The 19,117-nt window shown below is 45.8% G+C and overlaps 1 protein-coding gene across 2 annotated transcripts in view; it reads left to right on the forward strand.

Annotated features, from left to right (window-relative positions):
• Nucleotides 1-19,117, forward strand: part of Prkcb (protein kinase C beta) — a 346,051-nt gene that overhangs the window by 266,947 nt on the left and 59,987 nt on the right. For both annotated transcript variants that reach the window (XM_075972109.1, XM_075972108.1), the window contains exon 10: nt 10,346-10,519. In XM_075972109.1, the coding sequence (XP_075828224.1) occupies nt 10,346-10,519 (174 nt within the window). The remainder of the gene's footprint in view (nt 1-10,345; nt 10,520-19,117) is intronic.

The raw sequence follows: 19,117 nt of genomic DNA on the forward strand, positions 1-19,117 counted from the left end.
AATAGTATTTCCAAAATGGCTACCAGAGCTACACAGTGATGTAAGTGTATTATTCCTCCTTCCGGGGAAAAGAGTTAAAAATTCTGTCTTGTGGTCGCACTAATGTAGACTAATACCTTAACATCACATATTAAAACATTTGGCCCGATCCCACACACCAGAGTTTCTCCCCTTGTGGATTCATGAGCCCCCAAGATGGGGGCCCACAGTACTGTGCCAGGCCTGAGCGAGGGAGAAGGCAGTACCAGTTTCCACAGGAGCACCCCAACAGCCAGGGGCTCCACCAGAGTGCTCTGTGGACACAGGAGAATAGTCCAGATGCAGCATCTTGTAGCAGGTGCAGCGCTGAATTCTGACAGGAGGAACTATCCTGAGGAGATTAAAGGGGCCTCAGTTCCTAGCAACAATGGAGACCTTCTCTCCTAAAGTCTTTGAGTCCCAGCTGTGGGAGTCCATCCTCATTTTAATCTCATTAGTGGCATGCATCCCCGCACACACACATGCATACATACATTAGACGTGGTTATATAACCTTGCAGACAAAAGCGCTCCCCTTTCTTCACCCTCTTTACTATCTTCCTGTACCATATGTTAAATTGCTTTATCATATGGCTCACAGGAGCTGAGAGGCTTTGCTACCTGTCCCCTTAATCCTCTTCCGGGGAACCTCTCGACATTTGCTGTCTGATCTTGGCTTCCTGCTGTCTCTGTGGTTCTGTCCCAATTACGGTGCCTCTCCCCTCGGCCCCCAAGCTTCCGTATGCAATTCTGATTGCACTACGATTTTGCAGGCTCATCTTCCTAAATCACTTTTCCCGATTTCCCAGGTCCCTGCTCAACAAAGTGACTTGCCGCTTCGGTCCTCAGAAGATAGTGAATTGAAAAACAAGATAAAGTTCTTTTCTTTCTCTCGACAAAATTAATTACATTGAGGAAAATTAAATATCAAGAATTTCAGCTTTGTAATATTTTACCTGCTGCAAATAGATGGTCAGGGGAGCAAAGGGAGTTCAGGACCGGAAAGACGTGGACATAGGGCGCTCACCCACCACCCTCCTTCCCACCACTGACCTTCTCTCTGGCCACACACCACCTCTTCCAGCACTTTCAGTGTTGAAATCCCAAATCTCATCTATTCTAGAAGTCTAAAATACCAGAAAGGAGAATCTAATGACCTCAGGCAGCTCAGTGATTTTTATCATCCAATTAGCTGTGCCCAAGAAAGAGGGGACAGCCACACCTGTAGAAGAATGGCGGGGACACGCTTTCTGAAAGTGTATTTGGTATGGGCAAGATCTCTAAGAGGAGAACCGAAATGACTGACCTCTCTGGTCAACAAGGCAGAGGGAGAATTTCCTTTAGGTTTCTATGTTCTTTTAAATATTGCCTGATTCTCTGAGGGAAAATGCCACCATATTAAATCAAGTCATCTCACTGAGGGGCCATAGAGCCCATGAACATGGAAACTGCACAAGATTTAATTTTCTAGGCATGGTGATACACACTGCAAACCCAGATCTCAAGGGATCACAAGTTCAAGTACATAGTGGGATTCTGTCTCACGAAAACTAAGGGCTAGGTATGAAGCTCGCTGAGCCATTGAATAGCATGCCCAAGGTGATGGGTTTGATCCTTAACACCACAAAGCTGTGGTGAGTGGGGTCCGGGGAGAGAAATAAGAAAACTGGACTCTGATCCAACTTTGGAGCTTCCACAGTTCCTGTCTCCCTGCATCTCGCGTGCATCTCTTTGCACCACAGCAGAGATCCACAGCGTGTTCTAATAGAGCATCTATCTTCTTTTCTACCACAAGCATAATAGCAGAAACCAGGGGACTACAGTCATCTAATACAGAACAGCTATTTAGGATATGCAAATGAGGATGATACTTAGGGTGGCATGCCTTGCTTCACCCCATCCTCCTTCCCAAGTGTATTGTGCATTGTGTACTGACCACATGAAAAACCGCTATAGAAATCTATCCTCTACCCCTGCCCAATGGGAGCTCATCTAAGTATTTCCGGTGTTGTCGATTTAATTTGTGGCGTGGTCTAACGAGGTAGGGCTGGCAACATCTCCATTTTTGGGATGCAGAAATAGAGATTCAGGCAGCAGAGGGAGTGGAGTCAAACCCAGTGAGTTCTCACAGCATCCACTGTGCTCAGCGGGATCCACTTCTGCCCCAGAGAAGCTGCAGGCTCCAGCAGCAGTGGTCTGTCGTGTCAACAACAAAGCCAATCTTATGCCCGTAAGGCAGATCTGATTAGAAAGAAACAGGCTTTCTTTGTGCCACCTAATTGTTTAAGTGAATGACAGACCCTTAAGGGTTTCGTTTCATCGTCTTTGGGTAGAAGGCATCAATTATTGGCTTGTTTTCCCAGGAACAATCTACGAAAACAGTCAAATTAAATCTGCTTTTATTTTAGCCCTTTAGCTTTGTCAAGCTTAACGTATAACTCGAAGAAATGACTAAGCCAGACATGTCACAGAGTTTATTTATTTATCAGACAACTCTGTTCTCTCTCTCTCTTGCCAGAACATTTCCATAGCAAATTTTAAGTATGCAGTTCAATACTTTGTATATGGCATGCATTAAATCTCTAGTACTTCCCTTAGAATCGAAGCTTTAAACATTTCCTCATTCCCACATTGCCCCACCCCAGTTCTTGCCAGGGACCATCTCTTAGGTGCTGTGAAGTCTGTTGATTTTCAGGGGCTCTGGATGAGAGCCTACGTTATTCGTCCTTTTGTGTCTGGCTTGTCTCCCTTACCGTAAGGTCTTCCAAGTTGACTAATGTTTATTTTTAGCTCCAAAGAAACCTTCAATAACTATTAGTGATCCACGCATTTCTAATAATGCCAGTGATTAGAGGTGATGCCGGCTTGAGGGTGGAGATAACATTTCTTCATATTTCTTACTGAAATTCAGTTAAGCATTTGGTGTTAGACACACTCAAGCATCTTCATTAGGAGCACAGGCAACAGTCTCAGATGTAAGCTCCCTTGTTTCTACTCCACCTCTTTCCTGCAGCTTGTGAGAGTTGTCTCTCCCATGCTTAGTGGCCCCTGTTTAAGGACTTTGCAGGAGCCAGATATAACCAAGCAGCAAGGACCTCCATTCTAAACTTCCCTTCACACTTTCCCAGCTTTGTTTGTGCTAGAGGATAAAGCCTCAACTAAACTAAACCTAAAGCACGGCACCGCAGCTTCATTTAAAAAGCTAGAGGGTCTGAAGAGCTGGGAGCTGTTCAAAGTGCATGCCACGTAAACACAAACACGTGAGTTCCAGTCCGGGTGACCAAGTACAGTCCTGGGCATGGGGAAGCACACTTGCAATCTAAGAGATGGAGGGTGGAGACAGATGGATCTCTGTGCTAGACTAGTAAGAGACCCCGTTTCAAAAATAAAAAAGGGCCAGTATGTCACACACCTTTAATCCCAGCACTCAGGAGGCAGAGACAAGCAGATCTCTGTGATTTTAAGGCCAGGCTAGTCTACACATTGAATTTCAGGCCAGCTAGGCCTATATCATGAGAATTTGTCTGTTATGTCAACGTTCTGAAGGCTGAGGCTTAAGAAACACAAGTTTGAGACCAGCCAGGACCATAGAGAGAGACGCTATCTTAAAAGTAAAGTACAATAAAATAAAATAGCAAACTTGAAAAGTAAGATCCTCACAGAGAACACACAGCTGAAATTTCTACAGAGATGGCACGGTGGTGCCCTCCACAGTCAGCATGTGTCCCCCAGATGAGCTCACACAGCGCAGCACAGCCCTTACACACCACCCTCAGAGATGGCATGGTGGTGCCCTTCACAGTCGGTGCGTGTCCTCCAGATGAGCTCACACAGCGCACCACAGCCCTAACACACCACCCTCACACTGCAGTCTACACACGCGGGCATGCCAAGTAAAAACTGCTTGTGTACTTTTAAAACAAACATACTAACAAAAAAAGACAGTTCTTAAGAACTAACATCCAAGGTAGTTCTCTGACCTCCTCATACATGTTCATGTGTGTCTACACATACACAAACATGCACACCTGATAAAAACAATAAAGAAATAAAAACTTTTAGTTCTGGGTACACCTGCCACCTTGGCTTCTGACATGGGAATCAGCTCACTTCTGTTACAGATTCAGACTGTACTAAAGAGACCTATTTATTTTCATTTTATAAAGAAATTTTGTTTCAAGACAGCATCTCACTTTTTATAGCTCAGGCTTACCTTTTACTTCATGGCAATCTTCCTGTTTCGGCCTCACTAGTACCGGGATTACAGGTGTGCACCGCCTTGCCTGACTAAGAGATTTTCAACTTGCAAAAGCCTTTGCACAAAATCATGGAATGGCTGACTTATGTCTCCCAACTTGCTGTGCATGGTGGCCCTCACTGCTTTGTTGAGCAGACTTGGAGACTGCATGGAAAAAATGATCCAGTCCCACCAGGGTCCACACCCAATTCCAGTGCACACACTTTCTCCGTGGTTCCACTTTTCAGTGTTTCTCTGAGATACGCCTCCAGTGTGCAAAGTCTGTTTGGTTGCCTTCTCTAAATAAGTTGTTAAAGGCCCCAAATCACTTGTAGACTGCAGACTTCCTCCTTGATTCTAGGTGCAAACATTATGATGTTCTTGAGCCACATGACTTCATATTAAGCTGGTGTGACCGCCATACCATATATAACTTGAACATGTATGCATGTTTACACATCCACTCAGAAAACTCTATCCAAAAATCAAGCCGAAGGAATATGCCTTGGAGGGTAAGAATTCGGAAACTTCAGGATAATGTAGAACACGCGAGACATCTTCTTGCTGAGTGAGACTGGGAATAGGAAGGCCTCACAAATAAAGAACTCACAAAACATGATGAAGTCAGCAGCACTGTGAGCTTTCACTATCTGTGATCCTCCTCCACTGAGTCTCCATCCTGACTCTATGAATCCTGGGCTCTGGTCTGTGCCTTATCCCATGTCTATCAGGTTGAAAGAGCTCCTGACTGGCAGAGGTTTCCTTCTGCTCCAGGTCTTTGGTTATAAAGGATGCTTTACTGTCACTTGTGTTGAAACTTAGGGGAGAACAGTTAAAACCACTGAACTCACAGTTCCAGGTTACAGTTCACCACTGCAGGGAAGTCAGCAGCAGAAACTTGAAAGTTGCTCACATGACATCCACAGTCTAGAGGAGAGAGAAACCCTGCAGGCATGCTTGCTTGCTTGTGCTCAGCTGTATTTTCCTATTCTTAGACAGGTCAGGTACTCCTGCCTAGGGAATGGTGCTGCCTACACTGGACTGTGTCTTACCATAGCACTTAATTAAATTAAGACAATATCCCACAGGCATGTGCATGGGCCAACCCAATGTACACAATCCTTCACCAAGACTCTTCCCAAGAGATTCCAGTTTTGGTCACATTGACAAAGTTACTGTGTGCTGCTCTCTCCTCCTCCTCTTCTGACCTGTTGCAGGCATGATATTAGGAACACCATCCACTATAGCTTTGCTATGCAAAGGTCTGCACAAGTAAGGAATTGTCATCAGACCTAAGTTCCAGGAGGAGCTTGTCTCTCTGCTCGAAAACCAAGTTACTTTCCCTATAGAAAATATCAACATCATTACATAGTGTATGTTGCTGGTTGTGTTGGCTTATAGGAAAAAGAGAGGAAGAAGAGAGAGAAAAGAAAAATGGAAAGAGGTAAAGAGGAGAGAGGAGAGTGGGAAGAGAAAAGGAAGACAAAATCATGCATTAAAGTATCTACTATAGACACATGTACCCATATACAAATACACAGACATAAGTATTGACCATATAATGTGTAATCACTTTTAACCATCTATCTTGAGGTATAGTATGTGGGTCATACAATTCACTTGTTTATGTTATATAATCTTGAATACTTTATCAGGTTCCTTGGGAAATATGGGTTGAGTGAAGTCATATACACACATTAAATAACACCAACTTCTAAGCACTTGAAGCTCAGAGAAACCAGATACGCTGACCTAGATCTAGGGAGCTGTGGCTGCTTTTCCTCACTCAGATCTGTTAATTCACTTTGCCAACAAATATTGGTTCATTGTTGACCATGGACTGGAGTTAGACATAGGAGCTACGGCAAAATATCTGGAATCTCAGCATGGGGTGAGCAGTGAAGGTATACACAGGCAGATCCCTAGAGCTTGGATCTCTAGGGCTCAGCATCCAGTAAATCAGGCCAAAGGTGTGAAAGACCCTGACTCAAAAAATAAGGTGGGGAACAAGTGGGGGAAGATCCCTGAGGCAGGCAGCCTCTGGCGTCCACAAGTATACTCATGGGCGAACACACCTACATGCACCCACGTGCTTACACCGTGCATGTGCACGTATGTACACACACAAAAGGAAAGAGCTGTGGAGTGAGACGAAGTGGTGTCTGTGACAAGAGCCCTGCATGCTTAAACAAGGTAGGCAGTCCGGACCCTGCTGGGGTCCCTGCAGAGTGTGACCAGCCATCAGGAGGTCAGAGAGCAGATGCTCGAATGCCTGGGGAGAAGGGTATATCGTTCTACATGCTATTGGAAGACAGAAGGGGGTATCCAGAAAGTGGAGTGCTATGAGCTGCCTTGAGTTGTTCAAGCATCATTTGTTGTGTGGAGCGCTGTTTATGTGGGGTTCGGGAGTAAGAAGAGTGGAGGCGAAGCTGGTCAGAAGCGATCATGGGAGCTTGGATCAAGGACTAACCACACCCTGGGCTTTTCTCAGGAAAGATGACAGGATTTTCAAATCCTATCCACTGTCCTTCTCACGTTCCTAAAAAAAAAAAATGCAACCTCAAATTTTAACCCTGGCCTTCCTCAGGCATAAGGTCTTTACAGACGTCATTGAGTTAAATTGAGTTGCTCTGGACTAGAGTGGGCTCTAATGGAATGTGTCCTTGTAAGAACACTTGGACACATACACAGGACAATAGGGAGGGACACAGCGTGAAGAAAGGGGTGGAGTTGGAGCAATCCCTGTGTCTATAAGCCAATCAGTGCTAAGGGTTGCTGGCAACCATCAGAAGCCGGGAGAAGCATAGGATAAATTATTCCTCCTTAGCCCTCACCAGCATCTGACCCTGCCAACATCTTGATTTTGGACTGCTACCCTCCAGAACTCTGAGAGGACATGTTTCTGTTGTTCGAAGCCACCTCGTTCTTTGTTCTTTGCTGTGCCCACTCTGGGAGACAGTCCAGTGCAGGGTGTTAAGTGTTCATTGTTTGCCAAACAGTGCCGAGTCAAGTTTCACTTTATACACACCGTGCCCTGTATGGTTCCCTAGACCACCAGCTGAGGGGTTTTGGCAAGTCCATTTGACAGATTAGGAAACTGAGGTTCAGAAAAGCTAAGTGGATTTCCCAGTGTCCCACAGTTACCTTATGGCCAACCTTGGATGTATTCCGGGCATTCTAATTCTCAAATTCACATATTCACCATTTGCAAAGCACTACCCAGTCTGTGGCCAGAGTCCAGGATGCTGGGCACACCTCACCTTTGGGATCCGGCAGCAAAGTTCACCACCACAAGCTTCCCACCAGGGAGTCCTTGGGGTGCTTTTCTCTGTTTTATTTGCTGTCACTGAAGCTCTGCTATTTATCGCATCCCTCCCTGAAGATTCTTGGGTAACAGATGTGGTTTGGAATTTGATAAGAACGTTACTTCAACACATCCTTTCACTCTGCGTGGAATCCTCGCCCTGGAGATGCAGGGACAGCTGGGCAAACAACCCACGTCCTCCGTGCCGGTATTGAAATTTCTGAAAGCTCCTCGAATGCAATTAATAAGAGATTTATTTTCACTTCAGGAACACAGGGGAATGTGGCCATGGCCATTGCTAGCTCTGACTAATTATTTGAAATTTTACTTTTGCTGCCTTTGCTTCCCATGTAAGCATTACCTAAATGCCTGGGACATGCCAGGCAGTGACTAGAATCTTAAAAAACAGTTAGTAAATGTCAGTTTAGGTATTGAGAATAATGTGGAAAAGGCACATGAGGACAGGTGAGGTGGCTTACTTGTGTCGTCATCCCACCGTCCTGGATGTTGTCACTCCCTGCTCCTCCTCTAAGGACTGACGGGAGGGTCTTGGAGAATGTAAATGAAGGTCTGAGTGTGACAGGACCTTTTAACCTCTCAGGTGTAGGCTCTCCTCCCATCCCTGGTCCTCTCCTCACTTGCATCCAGTCCAGATCACCTTGCTGTTCCCTGTACTCTTCCATCCCAGCTTTCTCTGCAACCAGAGAGCAGGAAAATTCCTCCTCCTGATTCTCTGCCTTGGGACATTGGTTTCCTTTGGTCATCATCCCTGCCTCGGCAAGGGCTGGGAGCGTGAGTAGCATGTAAAGAACAGACAGGGATGGGAAGTATACGAAGGGACATCCTGACCCTATAGCTAGATTGCCACCTAAGCCAGTGGCTATTCTGCGGGCTGAGACAGGGCCACATAGGTGCCATCCACTGAGAAGGGTAGCTCTGTTGGAGACAGAGGCAGAGAACAGGCCCACTGTAGAACCGTGTGCCAGAAGTCTTCTTCCTAAAGCACTCTACATAGCCCCACATCTATAGCAGCTGTGAGCACCACTGACTGCAAGGCGAGAGAAGAGAGTTGAAGCAAGAGGCTGGGTGAGCTCAAGAAAGCCGTTGAGCTCTGCCTGAGAGCTTTAGTGTGCGGATGCAGGAATCTGGAAGCTTCTATGACTGAGTTTGGTTGACCGTTTTCTGTTAGGACAAGAGCTGAGTGGGTATGCTGACCTATCTATAAGTTTCTGGGTGCCCATCCCTATTCCATCTAACCTCAAGTCTCTGTTGCAGTCTCTTGTTCACCTGTGTCGGGAGATGTAGTCTTAACCTCTTAACTTCTTTGAGGCTTTTTCTGAAACATTTAAAGATAGGAAATTTGGGTCAGCAAGACAGCTGCATAGGTAAAGTGTTTGCTAGGCGAACCTGACAATGTCAGCTTGGTATCCAGACCCCTTGCAGAAGGGAAACCAGCTCCTGAGAGGCATCGTCTGACCTCCACATGTGTGCTGGGGCACATGAGCACCTGCACACGACACTCATAATAATGAACGAATAACAACAGGAACTTTGACCATGTAAGCCTGAGTTTAAATCCTGCCCTTGCTCTGAGTGCTACCCTGGCAGGCTCCTTAGCCTTCTATGCCAGTTTCTTCTCAGGTTCATAGCAGTGTCTGCTTCCTAGAATCTTAAGCAAAGTAAATAAGAAATGATAAACGAAAACCAATAATTGCTTGATACATTGGTAAGTCCTCAAAAATATATGGTACTAATGAGTGTTGCTTACAAAGCAATACCATAATACCTTTAGCAAATATGCCAGTGAGATCATTTCTTTTTTAGGGAGGCCTTCCCTGACAGAGCATGTCTCCTTGGAATATGGTCCAAGTCGCTGTTTCCTAAGAATCTCCTTGAGACTATCATACACCAGACATAGTTCCTCTGACGTGGCCAAGACCAAGGATAATAGCAACATAATGAAAATAACATTGTGTCCATAAGCCCTCATGTTTTCTGACCCTGCTTCTGACCACAGCTTGTAGGCAGACACCCCAAGACTGCAGGTGAGGCTGTTGAAACAGTGCATTGACTATTCCCATAAGTAGTTGTCTGATCTCTCTTCCTCCCTGAGTTCAGGGTCAAGGAATGTGCTTGCTTGATTCTTGCTGCATTCCCAGCAGGCTCGTGCAGAACAGGGCACACTGAGGGAATAAAGGAGTAGGTGTCTCCAACCCAGGTTATTTATTTATTTAATTTGTTTATTAATTTTACATCCCGACTGCAGTTTCCCCTCCCTCCTCTATGCCTATTCTCTCCCCTACCCCACCTCCAATCTACTCCTTCTCTGTTTCTGTTTAGAAAGGTACCGGCCTCCCATAGGTATCAACAAAGCATGGCGTATCAACTCAAATCTGGTTTTACCAAGTTGATAAATCATTCATTGATTCTTGTGTTTTTAGTATTTACTGATCATCTACTACATGTCTGGTACTTTTGAAGATTTAAAGTTATACCAGTGAATAAAACAGGCAGTGAAACTGTCTAGATAGTTATTTCTGAGGGGATGATTATCATTCCAGCCATGTTGAATGGCATTGTTATTGATGAATATCCCAAAGGGTCGTTCAATACACGTTCATCTTTCCTAGAACCGTCTTCCTTTGATAGGACTCAAAGTGTGAGGTGGCTACAAAGTGGTATGCATGTCTGTCCAAAGCTGGGAAGGGTTTGCCTGGATTCTGGGTACCCACAGTTGTCCCCCAAGGCATCTCTTAATGGTATTGATGTATGGCTGTCTTTTGCAGGTCATGCTCTCAGAGCGGAAAGGTACAGATGAGCTCTATGCCGTGAAGATCCTGAAGAAAGACGTGGTGATCCAAGATGACGATGTGGAGTGCACGATGGTGGAGAAGCGGGTGCTGGCCCTGCCTGGGAAGCCGCCCTTCCTGACTCAGCTCCACTCCTGCTTCCAGACCATGGTAGGCAACTGGTCCAGTACTCTGGGAAGCCACTTCAGGGTTTCCATAGGCTTTGGCTAGTAATGCTATCTTAACAGTAGCCATCCCAGGGAGATACTGGGTTCTTGGTGATACCCAAGCAGTTTGCCTTGTGGAAGCTGAAGGATGCTGGCCCCACAGAAGTCAGCTGACAATTCTCATGGTTGCCCCTGAATGCTGTCCCCCAGGGTAGATGCTGAGCCGACTCAGTCAAATAGTTTTATAACTAGACAAGCCAAGCCTTTTCTAACATTAAAGGGTGAGTTGGGGAGATGAACTCTAGATAGTTACAGTCAGCCATCCCAGTTCTTTGGAGGAGCATGCGTACATCTCTGCAGGTTCTGGGAGATGTCCTAAAAAGTGCGTCTGAGGCTGGGCACAGGGTCGTAGGCAAGAGCTGGTGAGCTCAGAACACGACTGCCAGGATGAGTTAGGAACATTCATGCCTTCTCTGCTTTTGCCCCTGCAAGAGCAAGATGTCACTTCAGTGGGTCCTTACCTTCCCTGGTCCTGTTAGATACTGGTCTCTATTGCCCAGGAGAAGACGCCAGAAGACAAGTGCAAATTAAGAGTTCATTCCTGCAGATGTGGTTCTGTAAGAGGCCAATGGCCTTGAGACTTCAAGATGCTTTCAGGGTTTCTGTAGGATTCTCTTGTACCCTCCAGCTTTCAACCTACACAGATTTTAAATCTCACCCTCTAGGTGAGATGGGATGGATGTTGTTGTACCTGTTGTATTCTGCATCTAATTTGGTGTACTTTCTGTTGCTAATCTAGTGAGTCTCAAAGCCCGGTCACATTCTTTGATTTGCTGAAAATTCCGGGCTATTTGGTCTGAAGTGTTTTCAGTTCGGGGTTTGCTTACTGCAGTCTCATGGCACCTCTGCATGCTTCTCTGTCCCTGCTTTTTCTGCAAATTGGCAGCTGGGTCTAGAGGATTGGTCAGACTCAGTTTCCATCCCTAAGTAAATCTGTAGGTGGCCCTAGGTTCTGGATGCCGTCTGTCATCACGACAGGCAATGCTCAAGGGTCTTGGTGATGTTGGCCTGACCGATGCTCAGCATTAAATCCATTTGCTCATTGGAGGTTATAAGATGGGAATGTCTGCTTTGTGTTTGCTAGCTACAATGCTTCTGTAGAAAGCAGCTTCCCCTCACTTGTTCCCTGGTGATCTGGTTCATACAGAAAAGACAGAACTGATGTTTCCTTTCTTCCCTTTTTTAGGCTTCAGGAATTATCCTGAATTGGTGAATTGGTTCATGACTGTGCTCGAAGTGGCGGGCCAGGGGAACTAAATCTTGCTTTTAAAGTTAACTTTCAAGAAAAAGTGAGAGTCACTGTAAATAAAACTGTAAGCGAATGATAATTTATATTGTGTGGGTACTTGGCAACGATTACAACAACACTTACAAAAGAAGTCAAATATCTGTAATGCTACTGTGGGGAATTTAGTCCAGAAGGGGTCCAGATGCTAAGAGAGTCAGGACATAAACCCTGAGGCTTCCCTCCCCCTTTTCCATGATTGGTTCCCAAACCGACTCATGGACATCAGTGTGTTAATGACAAACTGCCTGCTAAACAGACCAGTAGCGAGCCTGGAGCGGTGGTCGCCGTGTCAGTTGGGTATGTCGGGATGGGGAGAAATGAGTAACTTGTGGCTAATACTCATTAAAGGATAGCATCTTCATTAGCCATGAACTGTTTTGAAAATGGCAATGTGGAGTGGATTTGGGGGTAATTTTTTGATGATAAGTGGTCTCCTCGACCTGTGCTGTTCCAGGAGCATCCTTGTGGCAAGAGTACTAAGCACTAGGTTTTCCTCCAAGAGATGTCCCATGCCAGGGAGAAGGACTGGGAACTGTGAGAGTCTGTGGAATATTGTCCCAGTTGGGAGAAGTTCTATGACTCCTTCCAGGATGTCTCCCACTCTGGAAAGCCAAGGGATTCAGCAGACAAATTTCTCACCAGTTAACAATGAGATAAAATAGTTAATCCAGCTCTAGGGGCTATGTTTTGTTTTTTTCGGGGGTGAGGTGGGAACCCTTAGAGAAACCCATTGCTCTAAGCAAAAAGGCCTGGTGAAGCCAGCTGAGAGAGTAGAAGACACCCAGTCATCTCAGCCTTGTTCAGACAGACACCCAGCCATCTCAGCCGTGTTCAGACAGACACCCAGCCATCTCAGCCGTGTTCAGACAGACACCCGGCCATATCGTCTGTGTTCAGACTGACACCCAGACGTATCATCTGTGTTCTGTGCATCTTCTCATTGTATAAAATGCCCCAACTTATGTTATTTTTTTAATTAAAAATGATTATTATTTTTTATTTTCATTTTTGTTTTTTTTTTTTTTTTGAGAGAGGATCTTCTATGTAGTCTTGTCTGTCCTGGAACTCTCTATGTAGACCAGTCTGGACTTCAATTCAAAGATATCCTCTGTCTCTACCTCCTGAGTACTGGGATTAAAGACATCTGTCATCATAACCAGCCTGACTTTTAAAAACTTGTGTGTGTGTGTTGTTTGTTTGTGTGTGTGTGTGTATGCTTGTGTGCATGTAAACCAAGTGCATGTGGGCAATTGAGGAGACCAGAAGAGGGTATCTAAGACCTTGGAGCTAGAGGTACAGACAGTTGTGAGTCTCCCAGTTGGGTGCTGGGAACTGGACCTGGGTCCTCTGGACGAGTAGAGTAGAGAGTGCTTTTAACTGCTGAGCCATCTATCCAGTCCCATTTCCTTGCTTTTAAAGCTAAGTACATGTATTTTAATTTTGCATAAAATAAATATAATAATGCCCACTTTATGTGTGGCATAGGGGTTGCAAATTTAAGCTCCTTGGCAACTCTTAGGTGGATCCTACTATCATAACTATTTCATGGAGCAGGGAAACTGAGGCCACACAGCTAGGACATGTCAGAGCCAGGATCTGAACCCAGGCAGAGTAGCTGTGGTACTAACACACTTAACATATACACTAATACACAAGGAGGCATTTTGAGTGGGGATGACCTGGCTGTCATTCTACCTGACAATCCTTTGTTGGAATTCCCAACACACAAATGTCCCTGTCTGGGCCTGAGCTCTAACCCAGCCTGTCACCTCCCACCTGCCCTGTAAAGCCTCATGTTTCCACTCCCTTGGTTTTCCCATCTCTGGGGAAACATCATCTTCAGAGATGTTTCTCCCAGCCACACACGGATGTTACAATAGGGGTATTGTAACACAGCCGAAAGAATAAGAATGAAGGACACAGAGTCCTTCTCTACGAACACAGCCCTAGGCCCCCACTTCTTCCTACTTAAGCTGAGCTACATCATTATAAGATGTCACCTAGTGACCTTACCAGTGGCTGTGTTAGTGTATTTGACTATTGATGTGGTGTAACACCTTGACCAAGACAGCTTATAGAAGAAAGGGGTTATTTTGGCTTCTGACTCCAGAGGGATAAGAGTCTATGATGGTGGGGGAGCATGACAGCCAGTGGCAGGCACGGTGACTGGAACAAGAAGCCAGGAGCTCATATCTCAACCACAAGCATGAAGTGGAAGAGCAAACTGAAAGTTGACCAGGCTTTTGAATCTTAAATTCCACCCCCGAGTGATGCACTTCTTCCCGCAAGGCTGTGACACCTAAGCTTCCCCAAACAGTGCCACCAACTGGGAACCAAGCCTATGGGGGGCACTTGTCATTCAAACCACCACAGTAACCACGTTACAAACACGACCCAAAGCAGCAGTGGGCGGTGACAAGGGCCCTAATCTTTGTCTTGTGGTATCTCACCACACCCTTCCAGCCCCTTTTATGGCAGGTTATACTACCAATAGGAATGATGACGGAGAAGTTAAGGAACGTGTGTGATTTCACACAACTAGTTAGTCATAGAGCCTCGAGTTATTCTAGAAGACTCCAGAACCCTAAGTCTGGACGTCATTACTGTCCACCCCCCTCATGCCTGAATTCCACGTTACTTCTCTGAGTCACCAAACATTTTCCCTTTATATTGTTGGATCCACGATTCATAACTGTCTGCTTTTCTGCCCAAAGGAAATTGACCCCAAGAAAAATAAAGTGACTCAGGCTGCATAATTGGCAAATGGGGACCCCAGAACTAGAGGCAGAGTTTCCCAATGTGTTCAGTGTTCTTTCTACTGTGAGGTGTTACCCCCACTCTAGGTAACGGTTACCTAGGATTTTCTACCTGGGAGTAACTAAGTGTGGGGAGCATTGCAGCTGTTGCTACTGTGGCTTAAATGAGCAGAAAGGTTTCTGGGAGGTCCTCTGGGATGGTCATCTGGCACAGTTCATGTGCCCACACCACTGTGCCCTTGGCCTTGGAGGGAGGCTGAGGGTGGGCAGCAGGGCTGGGGCAGGCAGCGTCCCCGAAAGTCAGAGCACATATGGCTGGCATGCAAATGGCTCTGGTGCCCAATCATTTCAAATGATAGGTATTTGTTGGACCCGTTGTGTCCAAGCACCTGTGGTGTCACCATGCGCGACACAGTGAACAAAAGGCCAAGTCCCCATTCCTTTGGAATTCCCATTCTACCAGGGAGACAGGACAATGAAAACAGCAACAGCAGTGCAGAGGCTAGGTCAGGAGGACTGGTGCAGTGAGATGATGGGTTTTGATGGGATCAGCAAGGAAAGTCTTGGTGGAAAGGCTGACATTTGCGCAGCGACCAGAGCAGTCAGGGCTCTCTGGGGGCAGAGCAGGGGCAGAGCGCAGGAAGAGTGTGCATGAAAGCCTCAGGCAGGAGTACACCCCCTATGTCTGAGGAGCAGCCGGAGGGCCAGAGGAGCCTGAGTGGATTGTCATGTCGTATTTTGTGACCCAGAATTCCTGTATGAATCAGCTATCTTTAAAAGAACAACAAATTTATTGTAGCATACTGCGAACTTGGTAGTTTTTTTTTTCCTAGAGAGATAGAAAATTAAAGGTTTATGATAGAAGCCTTAAAAAATTGTGAAGTGGTCAAAACAGATGGAAATGAAACATATCCAATGCTACCCAGGGTAGTTTTTGCCATTCCTGAAATGACACAAAGCTCACTATTTTCAAAAGTTGTTTAGAAAAGTGAAACCCTATCAGAAGTACCCTTATGCTGTATTTTCAAACTTTTCAGAAATATGTGTGGTATTTTCCACGCAAGTAGAGAATATAGAATATTAAATTTCACTTGGTGCATTCTAAATGTATTCAGTCTAAATATGCACACGGGGAAGAATCAGAAGTAGGCATGGTCAAATCAAAATATTGATTCGATTCAGGGGAGGGTTCCCAATATTTCAGAAATATCTTTTAAAAAGGAATTCAAATTTGATGTGAATGTGTGTTATAGTCACACAGGTATATACAGGCATGCATACCCATGTACACAGTCATACATATACCATGACACGTGTCGATCTGCTCTGTCCCTTATTACCCTGAGACAAGGTCAGTATGCGCCAATGATTGCAATATATCTACACCTCACAGAGTTGGGGTTACAGGTACATGCAGCCACACCCAAGATTTTACATGGATGCTGAGGATTAGAACTCGGGTCCTCATGTTTACACAGCAAAGCGAGGACACTAGTAGGTAAGAACCTATGAGCCATCTCAGTCTCTTAAACTTTTTTAAATTGCCACAAGATGGCAAAATAGATGCAAAAGCTTTTAGAAGAGAGTTAAGTTTTTGAAGACTGCTCGTTAGATGAGCCAGTCTCAGGCAAAGTAGCTCCAGTGAGTTGGCCCAGAAACACACGGGGCAAAGGATGCATTCCCCAAGGAGGTGGCTATGGGCCTGTGATTGCTGGTCACAGGACTCCTAGAAAGTCACTAACAGCTCTGAATGTGGGTTTTATCATCTCGTAAAGGGAGCCCATTACACGGGGATTAAAAGAGACGGTAAAGCGAATCTTAACAAACACCAAGTGGAAGTTGGTTTTGTGATTAGAGCTGGGCTGGGGCCCCTTGCTGCACGGGCACAAAATAACTTCATTTCCTCCCATCTTTTTGCAGTTTTTCTCGGGGACAATTGTCAGCCAGGCACATTCATGTAATTTCCCAACCGCCAGTGGGCACAAGCAGTTAAATTTCTTCAGCAAAACATCTATTTTAACTGTTTTCTTTTCAATTGAACATATGCACCTCTCTCTCTCTCTCTCTCATTTTTTTTAAATAGAATTAGATTTCATGAGTCATTGAAGGACAGAAGTTACTTCCTCCCCAAATTTGCTGCCATGGCCCAGCAATAACTCAGCTGCAAGGCATGCTGGGAGAAGCATCACCCAGAATACAAAGGAGGGCAGAACTAGAGATGGGGACGGTCTTGACCATTGAACCCGAAGACCATCCAAGGGGCAATGGTGATTCAGGCTAGGGTGTGATGGGGCCTGAGGGCAATGCTAAAGAAGGTTCTGGCAAAGGTTTTGATGAGAGATGACTGGGTTATATGAAACAGAACACTTCTATCCCACACTTAGTTACCTCACGTATAAACAAAAGCAATTACTGACTCTAAGAAAGACTCCATGGGAAAAAAACAAAGGCACAGATGTACTTGGCCTTGGAAGGACCTAGAATTTGTAAGCCGAGGGAAGATTTGTCTGCTTTTTTTATTATTATTATGTCTGTGTTTCTTACCGCTTGTGGCAAGTGTGGCTCCCCTCGTCCATATCCAGCAAATTCCCTGAGTTCCAATTCATGGGAAAGAGAATCTGATTGGTTCAGCTCATGGCCCGGCCAAGAGCTCATTGGGTACTACTATGCCAGTAGGAACCCTACACGAAGTATTCTAACTACTTGGAGGGTAAGTGGTGCTCCTGTTAGGGAATAGGATGCCAGTGGAGTCCGGGAAGATTCAGGTACAGACGGAGTCTTCAGTGCCTCAGAGGAAAAGAAGCTAGTACCCAAGGGGCTCCTGGAAACTTGGCAGGTATGAGGGAAACAAGGTTCCAATGATTAGAGGCTCTTGTGGGCAGGTAAGGAAGCAGAAATGCAAACTGTGTATAGGCGCTAGGGCAGGTGGAGATAAAGGCAGTTGGGGGTCTCTGTTTTCTCAATGGCGGTCTTGGAATACATATCCTGTAGTCTAAAATCTATGACATCCACAGAAGAAGAAAGGTGCTTCTAACCCTGAGAACTTTTGCGTCTGCGAAAGGGCAATAGGAGGCTAAAACCAAAAGAGCAGCAAGTTCTTGTTTGGGATTGGGATTCTCAAGTTATGCAATGGGAGAAAGGAGAGTTGAGTGTGGGTGCAGGTCCTTGACCACACATGCACCTCAATGAAGCTCTGTGAATTCACACAGACTTGGCATGCGTCGTCTTCTCCCATATGGAGGAGAAGCTGCTGTGTGTCTACTTTGTCTGGGAAGACAGAGAGTGTGAATAACCAACCCAAGGTCTCAGAGCAAGTATCCCGTATAACTAGGGTGTGAACCAGGACTGGCAGATGCCAAAGCCAGAGCTCGTAGTCACCACATTTCACGGCTCCTCTGGAGAGAAGCAGATGGCTGCGTGCGATAAAGGGAGCAACTTTCAGACACATTGAACTCATGGACCAGCCTTGAAAAATCATTAAAAATCATGACGTAGACAACTTACCGCAACTCATCTTAGAATGTGGCACAAAAGCTGCCCACGTGGTTTGTGACCTTCCCAAGGTCTAATTAAACGTGGCAAGGGACCTGGGCCTAGTGGATAACAGTGCTGGTCCCACAAGCACAGGGAACTGAATTTGGATCCCAACCCTATATAAACAGCTGGGCACAGCTCCATGCAGCACCGGCAACCCTAGTGCAGGGTCTGCGTGCAGGGAGACAGGAAGCTCACTAGAACTTGCGACTGCCTGTTTCAGAGCATCGAGGCCCTGTCTGAAAGAAATAAGGCAGGGTGATAAAGCAGGCCCTTCAATGCCATCCTGTAGACTGCACACACAAACGTGGGCACTTGGGTGCAGACGCCACACACGTATATACCATCACCACAGAGAAAATGTCAGAAGCCCCTCACCACCACACAGGCATCATGCCCCACTATTTCAGCTAGACTGAGGGAGGACTGTCTCTCTGCACTCCCCGGCCCCATGTGCGGACCCTCAGATGAATTGTGCACATACCGCGCAAACATCATCTTAAATGACTGTCTCCTGTACTCAGATTCCAAATTTGGAAAGTCCTGTACAACCATTGTACGCGATAAGACCAACATTTTTACTTATTTGTTTGCTTATTTATTTATTTATTTATTTACTTATTTTTGATTTGCTGATGGAATGCAAGAAATAAAGAGAGCCAAGACTGCACAGCAGCCACATTCAGCTTGCAGGCCAAAGGGAAAAGTCAGAGCAGCCTCAGTCTGGAGGAGGCGCTTTAAGGCCGAGCAGACTGGCTAGTCTGAAGAGAAAGATGGTGAATTTGCCGTTCTGAGCTTTTAATTGGAGATGACAGTGGAACACCCACTTAGAGATGTCCTGGAGCCAGCTGGAGCCGACTGGAGCTCAGGAGAGAGGGGAAGGATAGAAATACAAGTCAGCGCGCATCAGCCCGGAGAAAGGCTCTGAGCTGTGACAGGAGCGGGAGAGCCGTGGTAGGCTTTG

Source organism: Microtus pennsylvanicus, chromosome 5, assembly GCF_037038515.1.
Source record: "Microtus pennsylvanicus isolate mMicPen1 chromosome 5, mMicPen1.hap1, whole genome shotgun sequence".
Classification (NCBI taxonomy): domain Eukaryota; kingdom Metazoa; phylum Chordata; class Mammalia; order Rodentia; family Cricetidae; genus Microtus; species Microtus pennsylvanicus.